Consider the following 17,387-nt stretch of genomic DNA (forward strand, 5'->3'; position numbering starts at 1 on the left):
CTTGAAGTTGACGCATGCCCCATTCTGCCGTCTGCCGATACGACAACAGTTGATTGTCGTAGGCAATGGCAGCCGCTCGCTCTCGGTGATCCTGAGGCAACGGCTCCCCAGACCGCCGCGGCGAGTGAATATGGTCTTGAACCTCCGCACCGCCTCGGGGGAAGGCAGAGTCTGCCACGAGGAAGTAGCCGTCGGGAGCCTTATCACGGAGCTGTTTGTAGATCGGACGGGCTACCTTCGCATCATGCCAGCTACCGGGTGCGTTGAGACTACACGCAATGACAACCCCTTGTCATCGATGTTCAGCGACAACTGACACCCGAAACTGAACACCACTCACCTCTGGTCGAGAAGACAATAACGCAGCTTGTGAAATGGTCATGCAACCATCCATTGTACGTTGCGTTCTCGATGGCCGGGTCATCAGATGTTTGCGTCGCAATATTCAGCCCGTCTATGCTACCAAATGCGCCATTGAGGAGTGGGTGCCGCTTCTACGGAGCAATTCAGCAAGCCTATACCCGAATTGCTGACTGGCCGACACACCTGTATGAGCTTTGATAACTCATGAAACTCATGAACCTCCGGGAACTTGACTTTCCCCTCGGGGATGCTCCGCAGCGTCGTCAGCAAAGCGCGACGGGCGAACTTGAGATATCGATTGGTCGTCCCAGGGACCAGCGCGAAAACCTCCTGGAGGGTCTTCTCAAACATGGTAGAGTTGAGATAATGTAGGTAAAGGCCGAGTGCACCGGCAGCATCAAGTGAGCGGCGACCAAGTCGAGGTCGCCCGGTCGGATCGGTGTCGGTGCGCGGTATTGCGGTCGTTGTCCAAATCCTCGTGAACCCGCTCTCGAGGAGGTAACGGAAGGTGCCGACATCGATCCCCATTGTCGTGATGAACGCACGGTCATTTTGGCTCTGCCAGAGCCGCTGCCAAGGTGTATCGATGCGTGGATCAGGCATGAGCTCTGGGCGAGTGAGGTAGGCCCGGTGGCGATGCACCTGCCTGGTGAGCCGAGAGTCAAGGGCACCTAGGATGAGTGTAGCAGCAAGTCCGAGACGGAGGCGCTCCTCCTCCTCGAATTCATACTCGTCGTCACTCGCACCGAAGAAGCGCATGGGAGTCTTAGAACGACCTGTAGACGATCCAAACACGTCTTACGGATTAGAAACTCGTTCTAAGCTCTATTTAAACTCCGCTACAAACTGTTTAGAGGCCTTCAGACGCCTCTAAAACCTTACGGATAGTCATCCAGTGTGTTCTTGAAGTTATCAAGCGCGGTCGCTATCGTGCCTTCCGCAGGTGCACACTCAGCTGGAAGTGTCCCGCGGGCTGCGCGCTGCTGCCACGCTGGGGTGGAGCATCATCGAGGGTGCGTTCGCAAGACACTGCCATGGTGATGGGGGACGACGGGAAGCGGGCGGGGCGCGCGCGCACGTCCGCTCGTCACCGTCTCACCCCATGCAGGCTCTGCGTGCTGTCCGTACGGGGTCGCGCAGAGAACTAAGGTGATGCGCAGCAGAAATTCGTCTGACTGGCCATTTTTCAGTGAGCGAGGCGGCGATGCCTCGGGTCGGGCGGGGACAGCGGGTCCGGGTGCAGATGTATCGCGTATACAAGCACCCCTATCACGAATGAGAAGCGCACACGCGGATCGCAGGGACAGCGACTGAGCACACGGAGGCGAAGAGGAGGAGAAGAGAGCCGCGCAGAGGCCACAGAAGGGCTATATATAGGTGCACGGCGGCGCGCAGCTCGGCGGCGTCGAGGACCCTTGGCTGCGGGGGCGGGGCGGGCGGCAGAGGGGGTCTGGACCGCGGTCTGCAATGGAAGTGCCAAGGCTGTGGAGCGCCGCGAGATCGGCCCTCGACGTCATGTCGCATTTTGCGGACGGGCTTCTAATTGCCAAGCGGCCGGAAATAGCTGCGCAGTCGGCGAAGGTGGTGTGCTTGTCCGCTCGCTCAGCGAGACTCTGCCTCTCCCTCTCCACTCGCTCTGCCCGCCATGAAGGGCCTGCTCGGCCTCGGCCCGCGCCCCCACCCGCCACGCCTCCGCACCGTGCTCCTCGCCGCGCTCGTCAGCAGCACCGTGCTGTATGCGCTGTACGCCTCGCCGCTCTGGCTGCCCCTCACAGACTCCTTCGCCCGCCTCACCGAGCCGCGCTACCGCAGCACATGCCCGCCGCGCGCGTACGCCAACGGCTCCTGGACACCCACGCCCGACCCGCCGCGCGTGCCCGGCCGCCCAGCGGACGACATCGCCATGCACCAGAAGGAGGACGCGCTCGTGTTCGCGGGCCTCGAGGGCTGCGCCAGCTCCCGCGAGTTCTGGTGGCACCTCGCCGCCGACAACGAACGCCTCTGGGACCGCTTCCCCGCCGTGACCAGCTGGGACTGGACCCCGGGCGGCGACTGCGAGATGCGCCCCCTCGACGGCGCTGCCATCGTCGCGGACATGGTCGAGAACGGCGGCTGGCTGCTCATTGGAGGTGAGTCTGCCCTCTCATCGTTTCGGACGTCGCTGCACGTTGTTTCTCCACGTCGCGCTCGCACCCGCGTGAGCTTGCGGGACCTGGCAGCCATGCTGCGAGTGACAGCTGCAAGGGGCGGCCTGCGAGGACGCCCCGACCGACGTGATGCCCCTGCCGATCACTGGGCCGCGCCCGGTCCAGAACGCCGTCTCCCGATCCCATACTCTCCGACCTGGCGGGTCGCAGTCGGCGAGTGCACGCTGCGTCCGCAGATGTGCAGTGGTCAATTCGTGCACTCGCATGGGGCCCAGCCCGCCTGTGCACCAAACGGATGGAGTCGGCCTCGGGTCCGACGGTCTCGCCTCCGGACAAGGAGCGCGTGGATGCGGCCGTCTGACAGGTTGGGGAAGCAGGTGCTGAGTCTTCCTCGGTCTCGACGCAGTCACAGCCGTTTCCATATCCATACGCCCGAGCCCGAGGAGATGCACAGAGGCCGGGATGTCACGTCTTGACTCGTGCTCCCAGCACACGCCGGAGTCCGCTTTTGTGGCATGCCAGAATTGGCACGCCGACCGTTCTTCGAGCGGTGATACGCCCCGGTTCGCAACCGTGCGTGGCGTCCATCGACTCCGCACTGCATCCCCCACACTCTCCCGGTCAGCCGTCGTTCCCGTACTCACCCGCCCCCGCAGACTCCGTGACGGAAAACCACTTCTTCTCGCTCTCCTGCGTGCTCTACCCGCACGTCCGCGCGACGCCCAACTACACCGAGAACCCGTACTTCGACCGCGCCTGGCCGCAGCACCTCTACCTCTCCCCAGACTCGCCGCTCCTCCCGCACCTCCGCCTGCCCCCAGGCTTCTCCGCCGCGGACACGCCGCTCGTGACGTTCCGCCGCGTGGACCTGCTGCTCGACCGCGCGGAGCTCGAGGGGCTGCACGCCGCGCGCGCGGACGGGCACGCGGACGCCCCACCGCTGTTCAGCGCGGAGCAGTTCTGGAGCTTGAGCCCGGAGTACTACGTGAGGGACCTGTTCCTGGAGGGCCACTACGGGACGCTCGTCGCGAGCACGGGCGGGCACTGGACGACGACGCTGCTGAGCGCGTTCCGCGACGAGGGCGCGCGCGGGGAGGGCATCGATGGCGTGCTCGGCTTCTTTGACGCGGCGATGCGGCGGTGGGCGGAGGACGTGCAGGGGATCTTGGACGACTATGAGCGCCGGGGGCGGCGCTGGGGGTTGGGGCGGAGGAGGGAAAGGAAGCAGGTCGTGGTGAGGGCGTATTTGCCCGGCCATGAGGACTGCCATAATGAGCGCGCGCCGTGGAGGGAGTGGCGGCCGTTTGTGTGGAACTGGTATAACTGGGGGAGCATCTGGGAGTTCAACAGGATCTTCGAGGTGCGTGGCTCCCGCTCGCGCTCTGCGTTTCTGGTGCGCGGCTGATGGGTGGTTGTGTCTGTGTCTGTGCAGGGTATCCTGGATACGGGCGAGTTTCCAGACGTGCACTACCTCGCGATCGACCAGCCGGCCCTGCTGAGGCCCGACGCGGTACGTAGCCCCTACCTGAAGTCGAGCGTCGCTGACCCGCGTGTCCGCGCAGCACTCCGCGGGCGACTGCCTGCACATCATGACCGGCGCGGGCGTCCTCGAGGGCTGGACACACTACATCTGGCACTTCGTCACGCACGAGGTCCCCGCGAAGGCGCGGTGAGCACCTGCGAAACTGCGGATCCGTGCTTGGATCGTGATTCGTCATGGCACACGGTACTTGGTACGCGCTCGATGATGACTCGGATACTGCTATCCCGCTGGTCCTGCTCTGACCAGCCAGACTTCCTTCCCGTGCCCACTCTAATCTGAAATCTGAAATTCTGAGTTACGCGTCCGTGCTTGTCGATGATCATCGGACAGGTCGCCATCGAGTACTACGCACTGCCACCTCGCTTCAGCTACACTACCTTCGTTCACCATCTCCAGACGATCTCCCAGTCGCGCTTGGCTTATACGCTCCGCGCTGCCGCTCCAAGTTACTCACCCCTGTATCGTGTATTCTGACTCCCTCCCTCTGGCTCTGGCTCTGGCTCTCTAAATCTGATACCACACCACGCTTGCGCAGCACGAGCACCTACATAGTCTACTAGTGAACATGAAGAAACTCTTAATATCCTCTGTGACAGCTCCCCGCGGGCCCGAGGCTTTGCGGGACGCGGACGGCTTGAGGACTGCGGTATATATTGTATCTTTATTGCATCTGCGTAACGTGTTTGCCCCTTGCCGTGTGGCCCAAGCTGGAAGGGAACGTTGTACACTGGCATGCGGCGGTACCGGTGTGACTAGCGCTGGTGAGATCTCACCGATGTAGTCGACTACTCGCGCCCGAACGGCACCTGTGGGGACATCTGGGGTTTCGTTGCTTGCAACTGGAGGAGCTTTCATTAAGCCACCGGCCGATAGCGCACCGACAGATGTAACGCGCGCACGAACAATCGTCTGCTGCAACAAGCAGCATAGCATACAATGCGGCACATGCGCAATGTGTCCACAAGCTATAGCTAGTTACCATCCTTGCACGTCTTCCCCTCGCTCTCCTGTCGATTGCTCTGTGACGGTCGACGAGCCTGCGATGCTGGCTGCAGCGGCGACCGATGGTGGTGGTGTCGGCGAGGCCCCTTTGGGGCTCAGCACGCGGGATTCTGTGTGAGTTTTTCTCAAGGTCTGGCCCAACTGTGCTCTGTAGGCAGTCACCCTGTTCTTGTCCTGGTCACTCGTCAACGCAGTGCTCGACGTGGATATCCAGGTGGTGAATCAGCTTACAGATGCCCAGTCGGGCCGTTTGACACCCCATCCCAGACATTCGACTCCAAGGCGTCGGCAAGTCTGGCACGGTCCGCCTTCGGTTTCCTGCTGCTCATCGCATTTCTGGAAAGCAAGGTCTGCTTGCTGCTGGCGAGAGTATGACAGTCTTGCTCACCGTTTTGCGCATTCGACATGTCCTGAGATTACAGACGTCACAAGCGTTCGATCATTTCAGTGGAAGATTGATACGCACCAGCAGCCGCCCTTTCTGGAGGATTTGCTAAGCTGAACATTACAACACGATGAGTCGGACGATGTGCGGAGTGCGTTCGTCATACCTGATAGGTAGATACATCATTGGCATTGGCCGAAGAGGATTCCTAGAGGCCATATATCGCATCTTCAAGTCGGAATCACGGTACGCACACGTACCTCGGGCGATTCAGGGCTATGTTGCTTTCGTGCGAATTCTGGTCTCAGGTTAATCACTGACGAGGACTTGAAATAAAGACTACTGTTAGTTCGCGGACAATGAGCAGTGAGCAGAAACATACGGCACCCTCACGTATTATGTTCGCGAGTAGAATCTGTGGACGCTCGTATTGGGACGGGGGCCCACTATTAGTACAGCGATGATGAGAACTTACATCATCAATAACAGCAGCATCGTTGATTGAAGGAGCAATTTCGTCGTCCAGATTGTGTAACGAACCCACTACAATACGCAGTCTCAGGCGAGTTGTGCGTAGCACAGAGCAGCGGGGTTATACCTTGCCAACCGTCAGCTCCCGCGACATATACTCGTGGGTGATTGCTATTGAGCCATTCTTGCACATACCCAGAGAATCTACGAGTTAATCAGATACACATCAGTGACTTCTCAATCGACGCGCACTCATCGCCCGTAACCGTCGGTAGATCCATCGTACTTGCCACTGCTACTGACGCATTGGAAGTCTATCGGAGCGTAAGTGAGGTCTTAGCGGATTGGCCGACGCGCATTCGCACCTGCACTATGTGGCCCAAGATGGGTTCCAAAGGATCGTAATTCTGCGGACTTCGGTGTCATTATAGACGCAAAAGTTAAACCGAGACACACCTCTGTTCTTTGGGGTACCTCGTCGATACTGACGCTGTCCGCAAGTATCATTGAAGCCCCATCGTCGTCTTCTGGTGGGTCCCAGTTTCCACCACTTGGCCACCTCCGAGCACCATCTTCACCTGCCGCGGCAATTTTCATGGGCAACAGCTTGGGCAAGATCCCTCCCAGACGACGCTTGCTCTTGTAAAAGTGCAGGAACACGCACTGATCCTGGACTGAACGGGATACCGAAGACGAGCCTGCAGTAGTCTCCTCGTCCGTGTCGGGTCCAGAATGCTGGTGCCATGACCTCGAGACGCCTTGGGTGGTCGTGACCGAGAACGAGGCGTCGGCCAGGGATGCCTGCCCGGCGCCGAAGGATAGCTCTACCTCACGACCGCCCTCGACGAATGCAGCGACGGCCCATCGAGCCGTCTTGATCCAGCCACTGATGAGGATGATGTCCTCTTGCTTCAGGTCAAGCTGCGCCCTCTCCGTTGCGAACTCATACCAGTACGCATGGTTACGACCCATATACTTCGGGATGAGCGAATTCGGTAACAGCTGCTCGCCGATAGCCTTCTTTGTGGGTAATACAAGGACGGCACCTTGCTCATTCGTACATCGGAAGCGTAAGCCCAAGTTGACCGTAGACTTGCTGACCCGCCGAACAGACATACGAGTCAGCCCACGATCTGCACACACAAAGCTGCACTCACGCATTGATATTCGCATTGATATCGAGCTTCACGAAGCTCTTGCTGCAGACCGTGTCCGCTGAGATCGCCGTCGTTTTGTAGCTGTACAGGCTACTCGGGATCCTAAGCTCCTCGAAGACGTCGGGGACACCCCAGACCTGGTTCACCTCATGCTCCGCGGGAAGCGTTGGGTTGAACAGTCGGTGGAAGCGCCCTTTCACAAGGAAGCCAACGTCGCCGATGTGGACCTCACCGTGCCGCTCCGGCTCTGGGTCCCACAGTGGAAACCCGTAACCCATGCCAACGAGCTCTCTGGCGTAAGCGTCCCATGCAGTCGCCATGGGGGAAGTTAAGGAGGTATGCAGGGACTCCGTTCCCTGCTCACCGACCTCTCACTTTATCTAGGCTTCTATCTGTCACGTAGGTATCCCATGATACGACAGCGCACAGGCATTTCTGTGATTTAAAACGGTGATAAGCAGTGCTGTCCATTGCTGTCCGTGGCGTCCAAGGCAAAGCCTGTCCATGCACACGAATGCCTCAGCCTCCCCGCGGAATGCTGTACTGTCCAAGCTACCAGTTGTACAAGGACGAGTACAGCGCTCCAAACAACATCCGAGAAGCATTCTATCTGGTTCACAAGGTCAGCGCTTGACCGGCGACCACCCTCACGCTAAGTAGCTTCTACAAATGCCGAGTGATCTTACCTGGAAGACTGTGGTCAATCATGGCTGTGAGACTCGACTTCTGCCATAGTTGAGGGTGGAACCCGAGACGGAGGTTTGACGGACGTAGACAGGGACAGTGTCGAGCCACGAGTTTGCCTGGAGAACAGCATGAAACAGTAATGACGATCAGCGGCGAAGAACTCACTTGCAGGTCAAAAGATCAGTACCCGGCACGCACACAGACTCACTCTGTTCAATAGCAAATGAGTGAAGTGTGTAATCCAGCAGGACGCCCACAGAGAGCAGAGCAATGATCTGAGCGGTGAGTCTCCCATTACGAGCACAAAAATGCCGGTACTAACGACCGAGCCCCGTACATTAGATGCAGAGACGTCTATGAGATGAGGTGTGCAGCCCTCTAGTAATTTATACTGTACTTTTCGAATGAGCGAATGGAGTCGTGACGGCCGTAGCATGGCGTGCAGCGTAGATCTAGTAAATGCGTGCAGTCGTGGGGCTGACAGACTTCGCTCAGACGTATTTCGAGAACCAGGGGATGAGCGACTGTGCCAGGGTGTAGCTGAACACGAGCTTCGGGCCGACCACGAGGATCTACACACGTCTGTCAGCGAGAGTGGGCTGAAACGGATGTATGCTACCAACCTTGGGCGTAAGACCCTTCAAGAGCGCGGTCGGGCCCTCGTTCCTGATAAGCTCCTTCACGACTGTCATGCCGCTGACCTTGCTCTCAAAGTTCGCGTTCTGGATGCGCGTCTTGATCGTGTCGAGCGGCGCGGCGACCGTGATCGACGCGACCGCGCCCGCGATGGATGCGACGAAGTTCTGGCCCCACGTCGCCTTGTGGTAGTCCTCGATCCCGAAGAGGTAATCCTTCGTCACTGCGGATGCACCGAAGAGCTACGATACATGATTCAGCCGAGGCAGAGCGGGAAGGGAAGGTGGGGGACGTACAGCGAAAGATCCAGGTGCGTTCCGTGCCATGGTCCAGCCCCACCCACGGTAAAGCGTGGTGCCCTCCTCTAGGAAGATGCGGACGACGCCTCGCCCGCGGAAGGCCTCAGGGTTCACCTGACGCTTGATCTTGAGGGCGTCCAATGGAAGGAGGACGACCTCGCCGATACCAGTCAAGCTGCGCATTCGGCGTCATTACAAAGAGTGCCAGTTGAACTTATGAGTAGACTCACCTGCCAGCAGTCGCCTGCATCATCATCTTGCCCTTGCGCTCGCCGAAGATGTTCGTGAACTGCGTCTTGTAGTTCCGCGAGATGACGTCGCTGAACCACGGCTGCCCGCCGTACTTGTATATCCGCTGGGTGACCTTGTACCCTGCAGCATAGCCAAGACCAGGGAAGAGCGAGAGCAGCTTCGTCGCGAGCGGCGCCGTGGCATGCTCCCTGAAGATGATCGGGGAGAGCGTAGACATAGACACCTGTCGTGCAAGCTCTCAGTCACCTCACCTTCTACCAAGGAGACAGTCCGCTCACCTTCGACTTGTTACTCATGAGTCGCTTCGCAATGGTGTCCACCGGGTGGAATACCAAGAGCTCCGCGATACCTGGTGTGGTTCACGACTCTCAGCTCTGCACCGATACTCTTCGGAAGACCGTACGCTGGCATACCTGACGTTCCAGAACCGAGGATCCGCGCAGCACCAGAGTCGCTGCCCTTGACGTTAAGAGTGGGTGACATGACGCTAAGGATGAGAGGCGAGACGGGTTGCGGGCGACCGTAGGTGGAAGAGGGGCAGGGAGAGGACTATGTAGAGTGACAAGTCTGAGCAGACGAGCAAGCCGGGTCGACAGCAGACGGGTGCCACCGGCAGCAAATATTTACACTGACGATCGAGATCCTATGACCGCGTAGGCGCCCATAGTACGCGTACCGAGTTAGGACGAGCAACGGAACGCAACCTTGCCGCGACCAACCACAAATCGGTCTTTCTGTCTTGCTCGCTTTTTGCTACGCTATCACTCTGGCTGACTGAAGAGGTTCATCTGCCATACGTAGGGCTTGTGGTGATCCCCGGAGATCCCATCTTGGTAACTCGACTCGGAGGGCATCTTCGGCTCACTTGGATCATACTCCGAACATAAGCCACTGTCATACCAGGCCATGGCCAGCTTTGAAGACTTGTTCAACTCCAGTGTCTTGCAGGTCTTTGCACCGGGAAGTGCACTCGAGTTTCCGGAGGGAGTGTCTGGTGAACGGACGAAAGACTGGCTTTCTTGCTTGTATGCAGAACCTACGGATCGGAAGGTAGCTTTCTTCGGTAAGGTGCATCTTTCCAAATGTACAGCCCGTCTCTACTTAATGGTCTGAACTCGTACATACAGACGAGATCATCAACTTCCTTCTCATTATCCGCTTCCCTTATGCGCAAGACGAATCCGAAGCCACGCCCGAGCCTAGGCCTCCAATCAGCCTTCTCTCCTTCCTCGCGCATCTCCAAATCTCGTATGAGGCCTCCTATATATCTCCCTTTACCTCTGTCCCATCAACCTCCTCCGGTGCTGTCCCCGAAATAGGCCGACCGCCTCCTCGAACGACCTCCATCAACAAGGACAAACCAGTCTCCCTGCTCGCCGCTGCCCACCCGACCATTTTCCCTCCGGCCACACCGAACCCTGTCCCCTCCGCAGCCAAGTCCGATCAACAGTACGTCCAGTCTCAGGGAACCCAACTCACGACTGGCGTATGGGGAGAGCATCATATGGGCCCGACAAGAGAGACATCTGAGGCCTTCTCGCTACTTTGGGCAGAGGATGAACATGAATGGGTCGCCGTTTACCGCATGTCGGTACTCGTGCGTACGTGGTCACTTCGAACTATGTGCGGGTGCGACCTAACGTCTTACCGCAGGTTACATGGCAACGAAGTTCGAAGATCCCCTTCTTTCTTTGACTGTCTCAACAACCCTGCGCGAGAAGCCACTCCCTGTGACTCCTCCACGACAATCCATTGCTGCGCTCTTGGAAGAATTCGGCGGGTCCAGCAATCCGCTGGACGTGATGTCGCCCATCAAGTCTGCAGCCGGAGATGCTCCAAATAACGGAGAGCAGAACGATGACGATGACCTGCTTTCAGGGCTAGAAGAGATCAATCTTCTAGAGGGTCTCCAAGCAGGCACGATGGCTTTGTTCGCTCTACCATTTAACACACCCTGATGTTCACAAATTCGCAGACCCTACATTCGCTGCCTCAGAAGACGCACCCCTCAAGCTGCCATCCACTCGTCTTGGGCCAAAGACCCGCCGTACAGCATTCGCCCTCCCTCCATTATCGGGCTCCTCGTCATCTTCACAGCAGTCTAGGGCGTCATTGACAGCCTCCGCGGCGGCGAAGACAAAGCTGCCACCTCCACCCGCCAGCTCCACCTTCCGCAAGTCGTTCCGCAAGACTATGAAGGTCGTCTCCGGGTTCCACGTGCGCATGCGCACAGTATTCGTTCCATACTTTCTGCTCCCACGCAACGGGCAAAAGAAACGCAAAGCCATCGGGACCACCGATGAAGAAGACGAAGACGATGTCGAGAGCCGCGAGCAGCGTGAGGCAGGCAATGAAGAGCACACTGTCGTCCTCTCCGTCGAGATCGAGAACATATTCCCTGACATCCCTGTACCCACTGTCCCGAACTACAGCTTCGAAGTTCAGCGCGCGGACGTCACGGTCAGCGGGACCGGCGCGAAGACCGTGCTCGTCGCGTGGGGCGACGCCGCGGACGTCTTCCCCGTGCGCATCGGCCCGAATGAGCAGGTGAACCTGCTGTACGCTGTGTCGTTCTTGCGTGCGCCGGAGGTGGATGAGATGGCTATGGCCCCTGGGACGGGCGGACAAGCGGGAAAGAGGACGAGCGTCGCGTCGGCGGCGGCAGCAGCGCAGGAGATGCGCCGTTCAGTGTCGATTAACATCAGCGTGCGGCCGTTCGATCAACCCAGTGCGCCCGGTAATGCGGGGGCGGTGGATACAGGACCAGTGTCGTACCCCACCAGGACGTATGCCTCATACTGGAGCTGCAAGCTCAACTTCTCGTCGGCGACGAATACTACTGGGGGACGCATGGGCGAAGATGGCTTGGAACTGACCGCGTTGCCTACACCAGCCTCGCCTTTCCCTAACATACAAGCACGCATACCGACTATCGTCACGAACTCCGCATCGTCCTCTCGCCCACAGTCCCTCCCGATCTCGAGCGTAGCCGGCAGTCGCAAGTTCACGTACAGTGCCCTCGACTCTCCCGCACCAGACAGGCGCGCCAAGGCGAAGTCACCCGTAAACTATCAGGGCCCTACTGCCATGCTCAACCCGGCCAACCAGCCCCAGAGCGCCGCCATACCCCTCACTGCCGATCCACGCAACCTCAACTCAATCATCACAGGAACATCTCCCGGGGCGGGCAACCGCGGCTCTATCCTGCCACCGTCACTTGCGTTCCAATCATCATACCCCCGTTCACCCACGACGTACGCAAGCCCGCAGGACTCGTACTTCTCGTTCGCCTCACTGGGACAGGGCCAAGGAGCGTCGCAATTCGACGTCACCGGGGCGGAGGAACCTGGCACGCCCCGCACACCGGCATACCCGGCGTATCCTGGCTCGCCACCCCCAGTACCGCCGACGCCATTCTGGCAGGCGCCGCTTGCGCAGCAGACTGGTGCTGGTGCGGTTGGGCCTACCATTGACATGCGGCGTGATCGCGGCGGTGTAGGTTCAGTGCTGACTCCGGGCCTTACCATCCCTGGGTTCCCCAGCAACGTAGAAGTCAGCGCGGAGGTGGAGAACAAGGCGGAGGCGGGAGGACAGCCGATCGTCGTCAGTGTTGGGCTGTTCCCAGCAGTCAAGGAGGGTAGCGCCGAGGGTAAGGGAAGGTCGTCGGGCGACATATACCCGCTGGATCAATTTACTCTGGATATCTTCGTCTTCAATCAGAGCTCGTGGACGCGGAGATTCGAGGTGAGCCATCCCGACGAGAGGCGGCGGAGGCGGAAGGGCAGGGGCGACGGGAAGAAGGCTGACGGAGGATCTCCGGGGATTATGCCCCTGGAGAATCGAGTGCGCATCGGGTATGTGTCTTTCATATACGATGGGAGTGTCGCTGATGCAGAATGCTGTAGGCCACTACTGCCGTCGACTTGTCAGTCCGTGCGGATGGACTTCTTGGCGCTCACCCCAGGTGTCCACCCCATCGATGAGCTGGTACTAACGGATGTTCAGAGCGGGTTTAGTATGCATCTACGGTACGTCACTGCGGACTTTGTCACAATTTGTGCATGCGCTCATGCCTCACAGATCTGTCATGGACGTGGTCGTATGTGAACCATGAACTCAAATACAAGCGCGCCAGTCTATTGTTGTGACCTATCACTCGGGGAGTCAGGATTCTGCGTCTGCTGTCAGTCATGATACCCTTCAGTCCCTGAGCTGAACATTTGCACGCATAGACCGGTTGCTTGACAGGTTGACCGGAAGCACTGTTTGGCGAACTCTTTTCTTTCATACAGTAACCGACCCTCTCAGAGGATAGCAGTGATACAGAAGCTATCACGGCGCATCTCGTCTGTGCCTTTACTAAAGACGACGGGGTGATTCTAGATCCACAGTGCTAGGAGAGTTCATAGGTTCCGTATACACTGGAGCTGAACGCCCCACGCAATCACCTTCCATTCCTCATAGAGGCCATCAGGGTCATCGAACATTAAACGTTGATACAGTGCCACAGCCTGGCATAACTAGGGTTCACACAGCCCTGACGCGGGTACGACCTCACACGAACGATAGTCACACTCACCGAGACTATGTATAAGTAGGGAATAAGTGAGTGGGCCTATTGAATCTTGACATCTCAACCTCTCTTGTACAGCGCTCGCTACTCAGTATGGCGCCTCCTTGGGACACATATGCCCATGAACTCATGGACGTAGGCTATGGCTATCCTTTGTGGAATCCCACGCCTCGGGACGGAGAGGTGCAGATTGGTGACGTCGGGTACCTGTTGAAAGGCCAATTCATCCGCTTGTTCAATGCGGCACTTCCTGCGGACAACGACGCGAACAAACTCTTGGTGAAACTCGGAGTCCCAGACGGATTCGATCCACTCAAGATTCCTGAGCACCTTCTCGTCTCTAACGAGTTCTTGTTTTCCGGAGAGACTGTCATGCGTGAAGAAAATCATGCCGCATTCCAGACCGAAGCTAGTGCCAATATGTGGGTGTTCACGGATTCCCCGACAGACTCAGGTGGCTGACCGTTTTGTTTGCAACTCATACTATCAAACGATCAACCTATCGAACACTGGCCGCAGTGCGAATGTAGCGGAAGTGTCGTTCGCTTATCGCAACGCGGTGACCAAACGTGCTACTCTTAAACTTCCGACAAAGAAGGCGTCGGGTCTCGAGATCAGCCGCCACAACAATCTGGTCCCGCGTTACTTCGTGGACAACCTCGCCAATTGGCATCGATGGGCGATACAGCAGGCGAATATCACAGCAGACATCATACTCGTCACTGGCTGGGTCAAGAGCGCACAGTGGACCGTATCTGTTCGCGTCGAAAAGGGACAGAAGATGTTTGGTCTGCTGGGCCGTGGTGGACACCCATCGGTCGCCGGGGGCTCTGTGTCCATCAGCAGGACACGGAATGCCTCGGGATCATGGCTTCATTGCTCTGGTCCTGCTGCAACATCGGATGAATGCCAGAATCAATGCTTGTTCCTTCACTTCTACAAGGGTCGTAATCGCTGGATTAGATGGGTCGCAGAAATCAGCGCCATGGACTACTTCATACCGCCCGCGATACCATGTTCGGTTGACGCCTCTGCGGCGGCGAGGGCCGCGCAGAAAAGTATGGAAGCCGAGATGGAAGTGGATGAGATCCTCGAGAACGACTCTGATGAGGGGACGTCTGAGAGTCCGGCTCTCGAAGCGATGGTGAGTAGCTCCGATTTAGTGCACACGCAATACCCGAGAATGACTCTGGAACCACAAGTATGATCCAGTGGACCCACTGCTAGACTACGTGTTCGAGGTTGAGTAGTGACCTTTCGTTCTCAAATTGTTGTTAACGTGACCTCACAGAGTACCGATGCATCCATGGCTGTGGTCAGCACTGCAGACTACTATAAATTATCTCAAGACGGGTATGTGAGGCTAACAATGATTCAACTATACGCTCATCACCTCTATACGCTGTAGGGCGCCCTCATCGACCGTGAAAGAATGGCTCGGCGAGCGTCAACCCCGAATTCATCTGACGAAGTGCACAAATCTCGAGTGTATGTCTAGGTCCTGGCTTTTTCTACCTATCCGAGCTAAACGACTCGTAGTTGGTTTCCTTGGAGAAAATGATGACCCTGCCTTAGTAGACCGTGTATCTCTCGCATCAAACCAAAGCTCCCCTGCGGACTGTGGCAAAGAGGTGCCGCTCATATTGCAGCGGTTCTCTTCAAACTATTACTGACGAGAGAACAGCCAGGGCAAATCGCGAAACCGTTGGTTCCTGACAAGGGGAACATGATCGATACCGAGAAGCACGAGGGCAGTGCAATTCTACATGTTACCTCACACCAGGCTGACGATCCAGTAAGTATATACCCTACGGCCAATTCATGGTAAATGATGTTCACCATGATTTACAGTGTGGTGAACGAGCACACCCCTGCAATGACGCAGACTGGTGGGAAACGTCGGGCAGTGTCGAATTTGGCAAATTAATTGCCGGATGCTTACCCTAGAGCGGGTCAGTCAATGTCATTGGTACTATCCCGTCATCCGCCTTCCGTGCCGAGCCGAGAAAATCCAGCAGATTATGTATCATAGTTTCGTGTGCAGCTCGGGCAGACTTCATCGCGCAAGTTCTAGTGCATCTCGACTCTCATAGATTCGCGAACGCTCGATAAACACACGGCAGGTTCACAGACGAAGGAGACACGTGCTTGGAGTGTTTAATCGCGGGGATGGCATGAGACTGTCTCAATTTGTTGGGTATCTTGTGCCTGCGGCTCCAAGCGACGCTATATATGATGGATCTGAATTAACGGCATATATATCGTTGTCGCAAAGCGGCATCCATATGGGTTGATTCATGCTTGGCGTACTAAAACATAAAGAACAGGAAACGTCGCCGAAATTCCCTTCGAGACCTACATAGTAGACTCTCTATGATTGGGTGACTCGCAGTAACCAATTGTTTCCGCTGACGCATGTAGCCGGGTACATACGTGACGGAAAACTCAGAGGCTTGTCGCAACACACTGGTGTTTCAATGCACGGGACAATGCAGGGACAATGAGGGTTGGACTCATCAGATTGAGCTAGAAATGATTGTTCGCCATTGGCACGCGTTGTCGTAACAAGCGAAGGCCACTGCTATTGAGAGTTACCAAATTATCCCTCCACCACAGCCGCATGACTGCGACTTGAGTCGTGGCGCAAACATTGACATCCGACTTGCAGCGGGTGCGTACGTCGCGAGGCGAAACATGCGGATGAGTCAATCGCATCATGAAAGTAGGATACAAATACAGAAGGCAAGACAGCAAAAGTCAGAAAGCCACAGATGGCGTCATCGTGCGACCACTGTCGCGGTAGGCCTTGACGCCGTAGCAGTCAGGCAAGCTGGAGACCATGGGCACTGAGGCCTTCATGATTATGCCCATTGGTTCTTGTCCCAGGCGGGATCCTGCAGGAAGGCACACAGGACTTTGCTACCAGTCTGGGCGGGTTAGCGCAGTCAGTGATACGAAGGCCAGCAGAGGGTGTGTTTACGGACCTGCAGAAGGGGATGGCCGGCAACAACAGTGAGGAAGCGCTCCAGTCCTTCTCTCCTGGCCTCGATCACCTCGTCGGAGAAACGGTTGGTAAAGACCTTGCCTGGTAGCGGAGGAATGTTCACTCGAGTGGACTCATGCTCGAGGATGTCACGGAACGCCTCGAAGTCAGAGTACCGGCGGCGGACGACAGAGTGGCGCAACTTGAAGGCGGGTATATTGGTCTGGTAACGACACATACAGAGCTATCGAACCACTCCGTCGTTCACGCAGGATGTAAGAACGCACCTTGCACACAATCTCATAATCGGTGTACATCTTCCGTCCGAAGCCTGTCCGCAGTTGTGAGCAGATCGCTCACACTCATATGAAATGATTAACGCACCGTGGGTCTGGGGGTTCCGCACTTCAATCTCTAGGAAGCTCTCTGGTACGCTGTACATTTCCTCGATCTGCAAGTACGACGAAGCATATCCTGCTCAAATTATGTCTAGGGGGCGGACTTCTGGTTGGCGACACTTACGGTCTGCTCGCGACCACCGAGGCGGGGTTCATCGAAGACACTGCTGCGCGCAAACGGCGAGACTGTGGTCATAGCGGGAGTGTGTCGTGGAGGATAGCAGCCAAGTCACTGCGATGTACCGCCACCCAGTACGCACCAAATACCGTGCGAACTAGCCTTGTCGCCAGATCGGTTTGGTTCGGGAGTGCTCGGCTCGGAATTCCGTCTCTAAGTCCCTTTCCGCAAAATTCCTGAACAATGCTCCGTAGGAAATAGCCCGCGCCGCGCAGACCCACGGACGTCATGACAGTGAGTGTTGTGCAGTGTGAACTGATGATCTTGTGCATGTCCTCCATCCACAGAACGAGGCTGCTCTGCTTTCCTCCAT

The 17,387-nt window shown here is 57.3% G+C and overlaps 6 protein-coding genes across 6 annotated transcripts; 3 read left to right on the forward strand and 3 right to left on the reverse strand.

Annotated features, from left to right (window-relative positions):
* Positions 1-2,266: 2,266 nt before the first annotated feature.
* On the forward strand, positions 2,267-4,183 carry C8Q71DRAFT_704131 (uncharacterized protein; the record flags this gene model as incomplete). Its single annotated transcript, XM_047920361.1, has 4 exons — positions 2,267-2,492; positions 3,167-3,870; positions 3,943-4,020; positions 4,073-4,183. The coding sequence occupies 4 exons, from the start codon at positions 2,267-2,269 to the stop codon at positions 4,181-4,183; spliced, it is 1,119 nt and encodes a 372-aa protein (XP_047780775.1).
* Positions 4,184-4,865: 682 nt separating this feature from the next.
* Positions 4,866-7,427, reverse strand: C8Q71DRAFT_747171 (uncharacterized protein). The gene is made up of 13 exons (XM_047923103.1): positions 7,069-7,427; positions 6,368-7,007; positions 6,277-6,318; positions 6,164-6,225; positions 6,039-6,115; positions 5,916-5,983; positions 5,823-5,855; positions 5,701-5,766; positions 5,607-5,648; positions 5,522-5,553; positions 5,444-5,465; positions 5,287-5,391; positions 4,866-5,229 (listed from the first exon to the last, which is right to left on the reverse strand). The coding sequence occupies exons 1-13, from the start codon at positions 7,386-7,388 to the stop codon at positions 5,029-5,031; spliced, it is 1,710 nt and encodes a 569-aa protein (XP_047780776.1). The 5' UTR covers positions 7,389-7,427; the 3' UTR covers positions 4,866-5,028.
* An 819-nt stretch (positions 7,428-8,246) lies between these two features.
* C8Q71DRAFT_704490 (mitochondrial carrier) lies at positions 8,247-9,425 on the reverse strand (the record flags this gene model as incomplete). The annotated part of the gene is made up of 6 exons (XM_047920391.1): positions 8,247-8,327; positions 8,379-8,633; positions 8,688-8,865; positions 8,921-9,165; positions 9,221-9,291; positions 9,356-9,425. The coding sequence occupies 6 exons, from the start codon at positions 9,423-9,425 to the stop codon at positions 8,247-8,249; spliced, it is 900 nt and encodes a 299-aa protein (XP_047780777.1).
* Positions 9,426-9,635: 210 nt separating this feature from the next.
* Positions 9,636-13,498, forward strand: C8Q71DRAFT_490496 (TRAPP trafficking subunit Trs65-domain-containing protein). The gene is made up of 6 exons (XM_047918894.1): positions 9,636-10,005; positions 10,070-10,543; positions 10,596-10,859; positions 10,918-12,796; positions 12,848-12,970; positions 13,023-13,498. Exons 1-6 carry the CDS (start codon positions 9,849-9,851, stop codon positions 13,054-13,056), a joined length of 2,931 nt encoding a protein of 976 aa, XP_047780778.1. The 5' UTR covers positions 9,636-9,848; the 3' UTR covers positions 13,057-13,498.
* A 1-nt stretch (position 13,499) lies between these two features.
* Positions 13,500-15,081, forward strand: C8Q71DRAFT_490497 (uncharacterized protein). The gene is made up of 5 exons (XM_047918895.1): positions 13,500-13,937; positions 14,035-14,659; positions 14,718-14,756; positions 14,807-15,003; positions 15,055-15,081. The coding sequence occupies exons 1-4, from the start codon at positions 13,609-13,611 to the stop codon at positions 14,921-14,923; spliced, it is 1,110 nt and encodes a 369-aa protein (XP_047780779.1). The 5' UTR covers positions 13,500-13,608; the 3' UTR covers positions 14,924-15,003; positions 15,055-15,081.
* Positions 15,082-16,370: 1,289 nt separating this feature from the next.
* On the reverse strand, positions 16,371-17,353 carry C8Q71DRAFT_490451 (PX-domain-containing protein). Its single transcript, XM_047918893.1, has 5 exons — positions 17,021-17,353; positions 16,883-16,949; positions 16,786-16,829; positions 16,500-16,721; positions 16,371-16,442 (listed from the first exon to the last, which is right to left on the reverse strand). Exons 1-5 carry the CDS (start codon positions 17,090-17,092, stop codon positions 16,377-16,379), a joined length of 471 nt encoding a protein of 156 aa, XP_047780780.1. The 5' UTR covers positions 17,093-17,353; the 3' UTR covers positions 16,371-16,376.
* Between the last annotated feature and the right edge of the window lie 34 nt (positions 17,354-17,387).

The sequence above is a fragment of the Rhodofomes roseus genome (genome assembly GCF_022264815.1).
Source record: "Rhodofomes roseus strain CIRM-BRFM 1785 chromosome Unknown C8Q71scaffold_6, whole genome shotgun sequence".
In the NCBI taxonomy this organism is placed as follows: Eukaryota; Fungi; Basidiomycota; class Agaricomycetes; order Polyporales; family Fomitopsidaceae; genus Rhodofomes; species Rhodofomes roseus.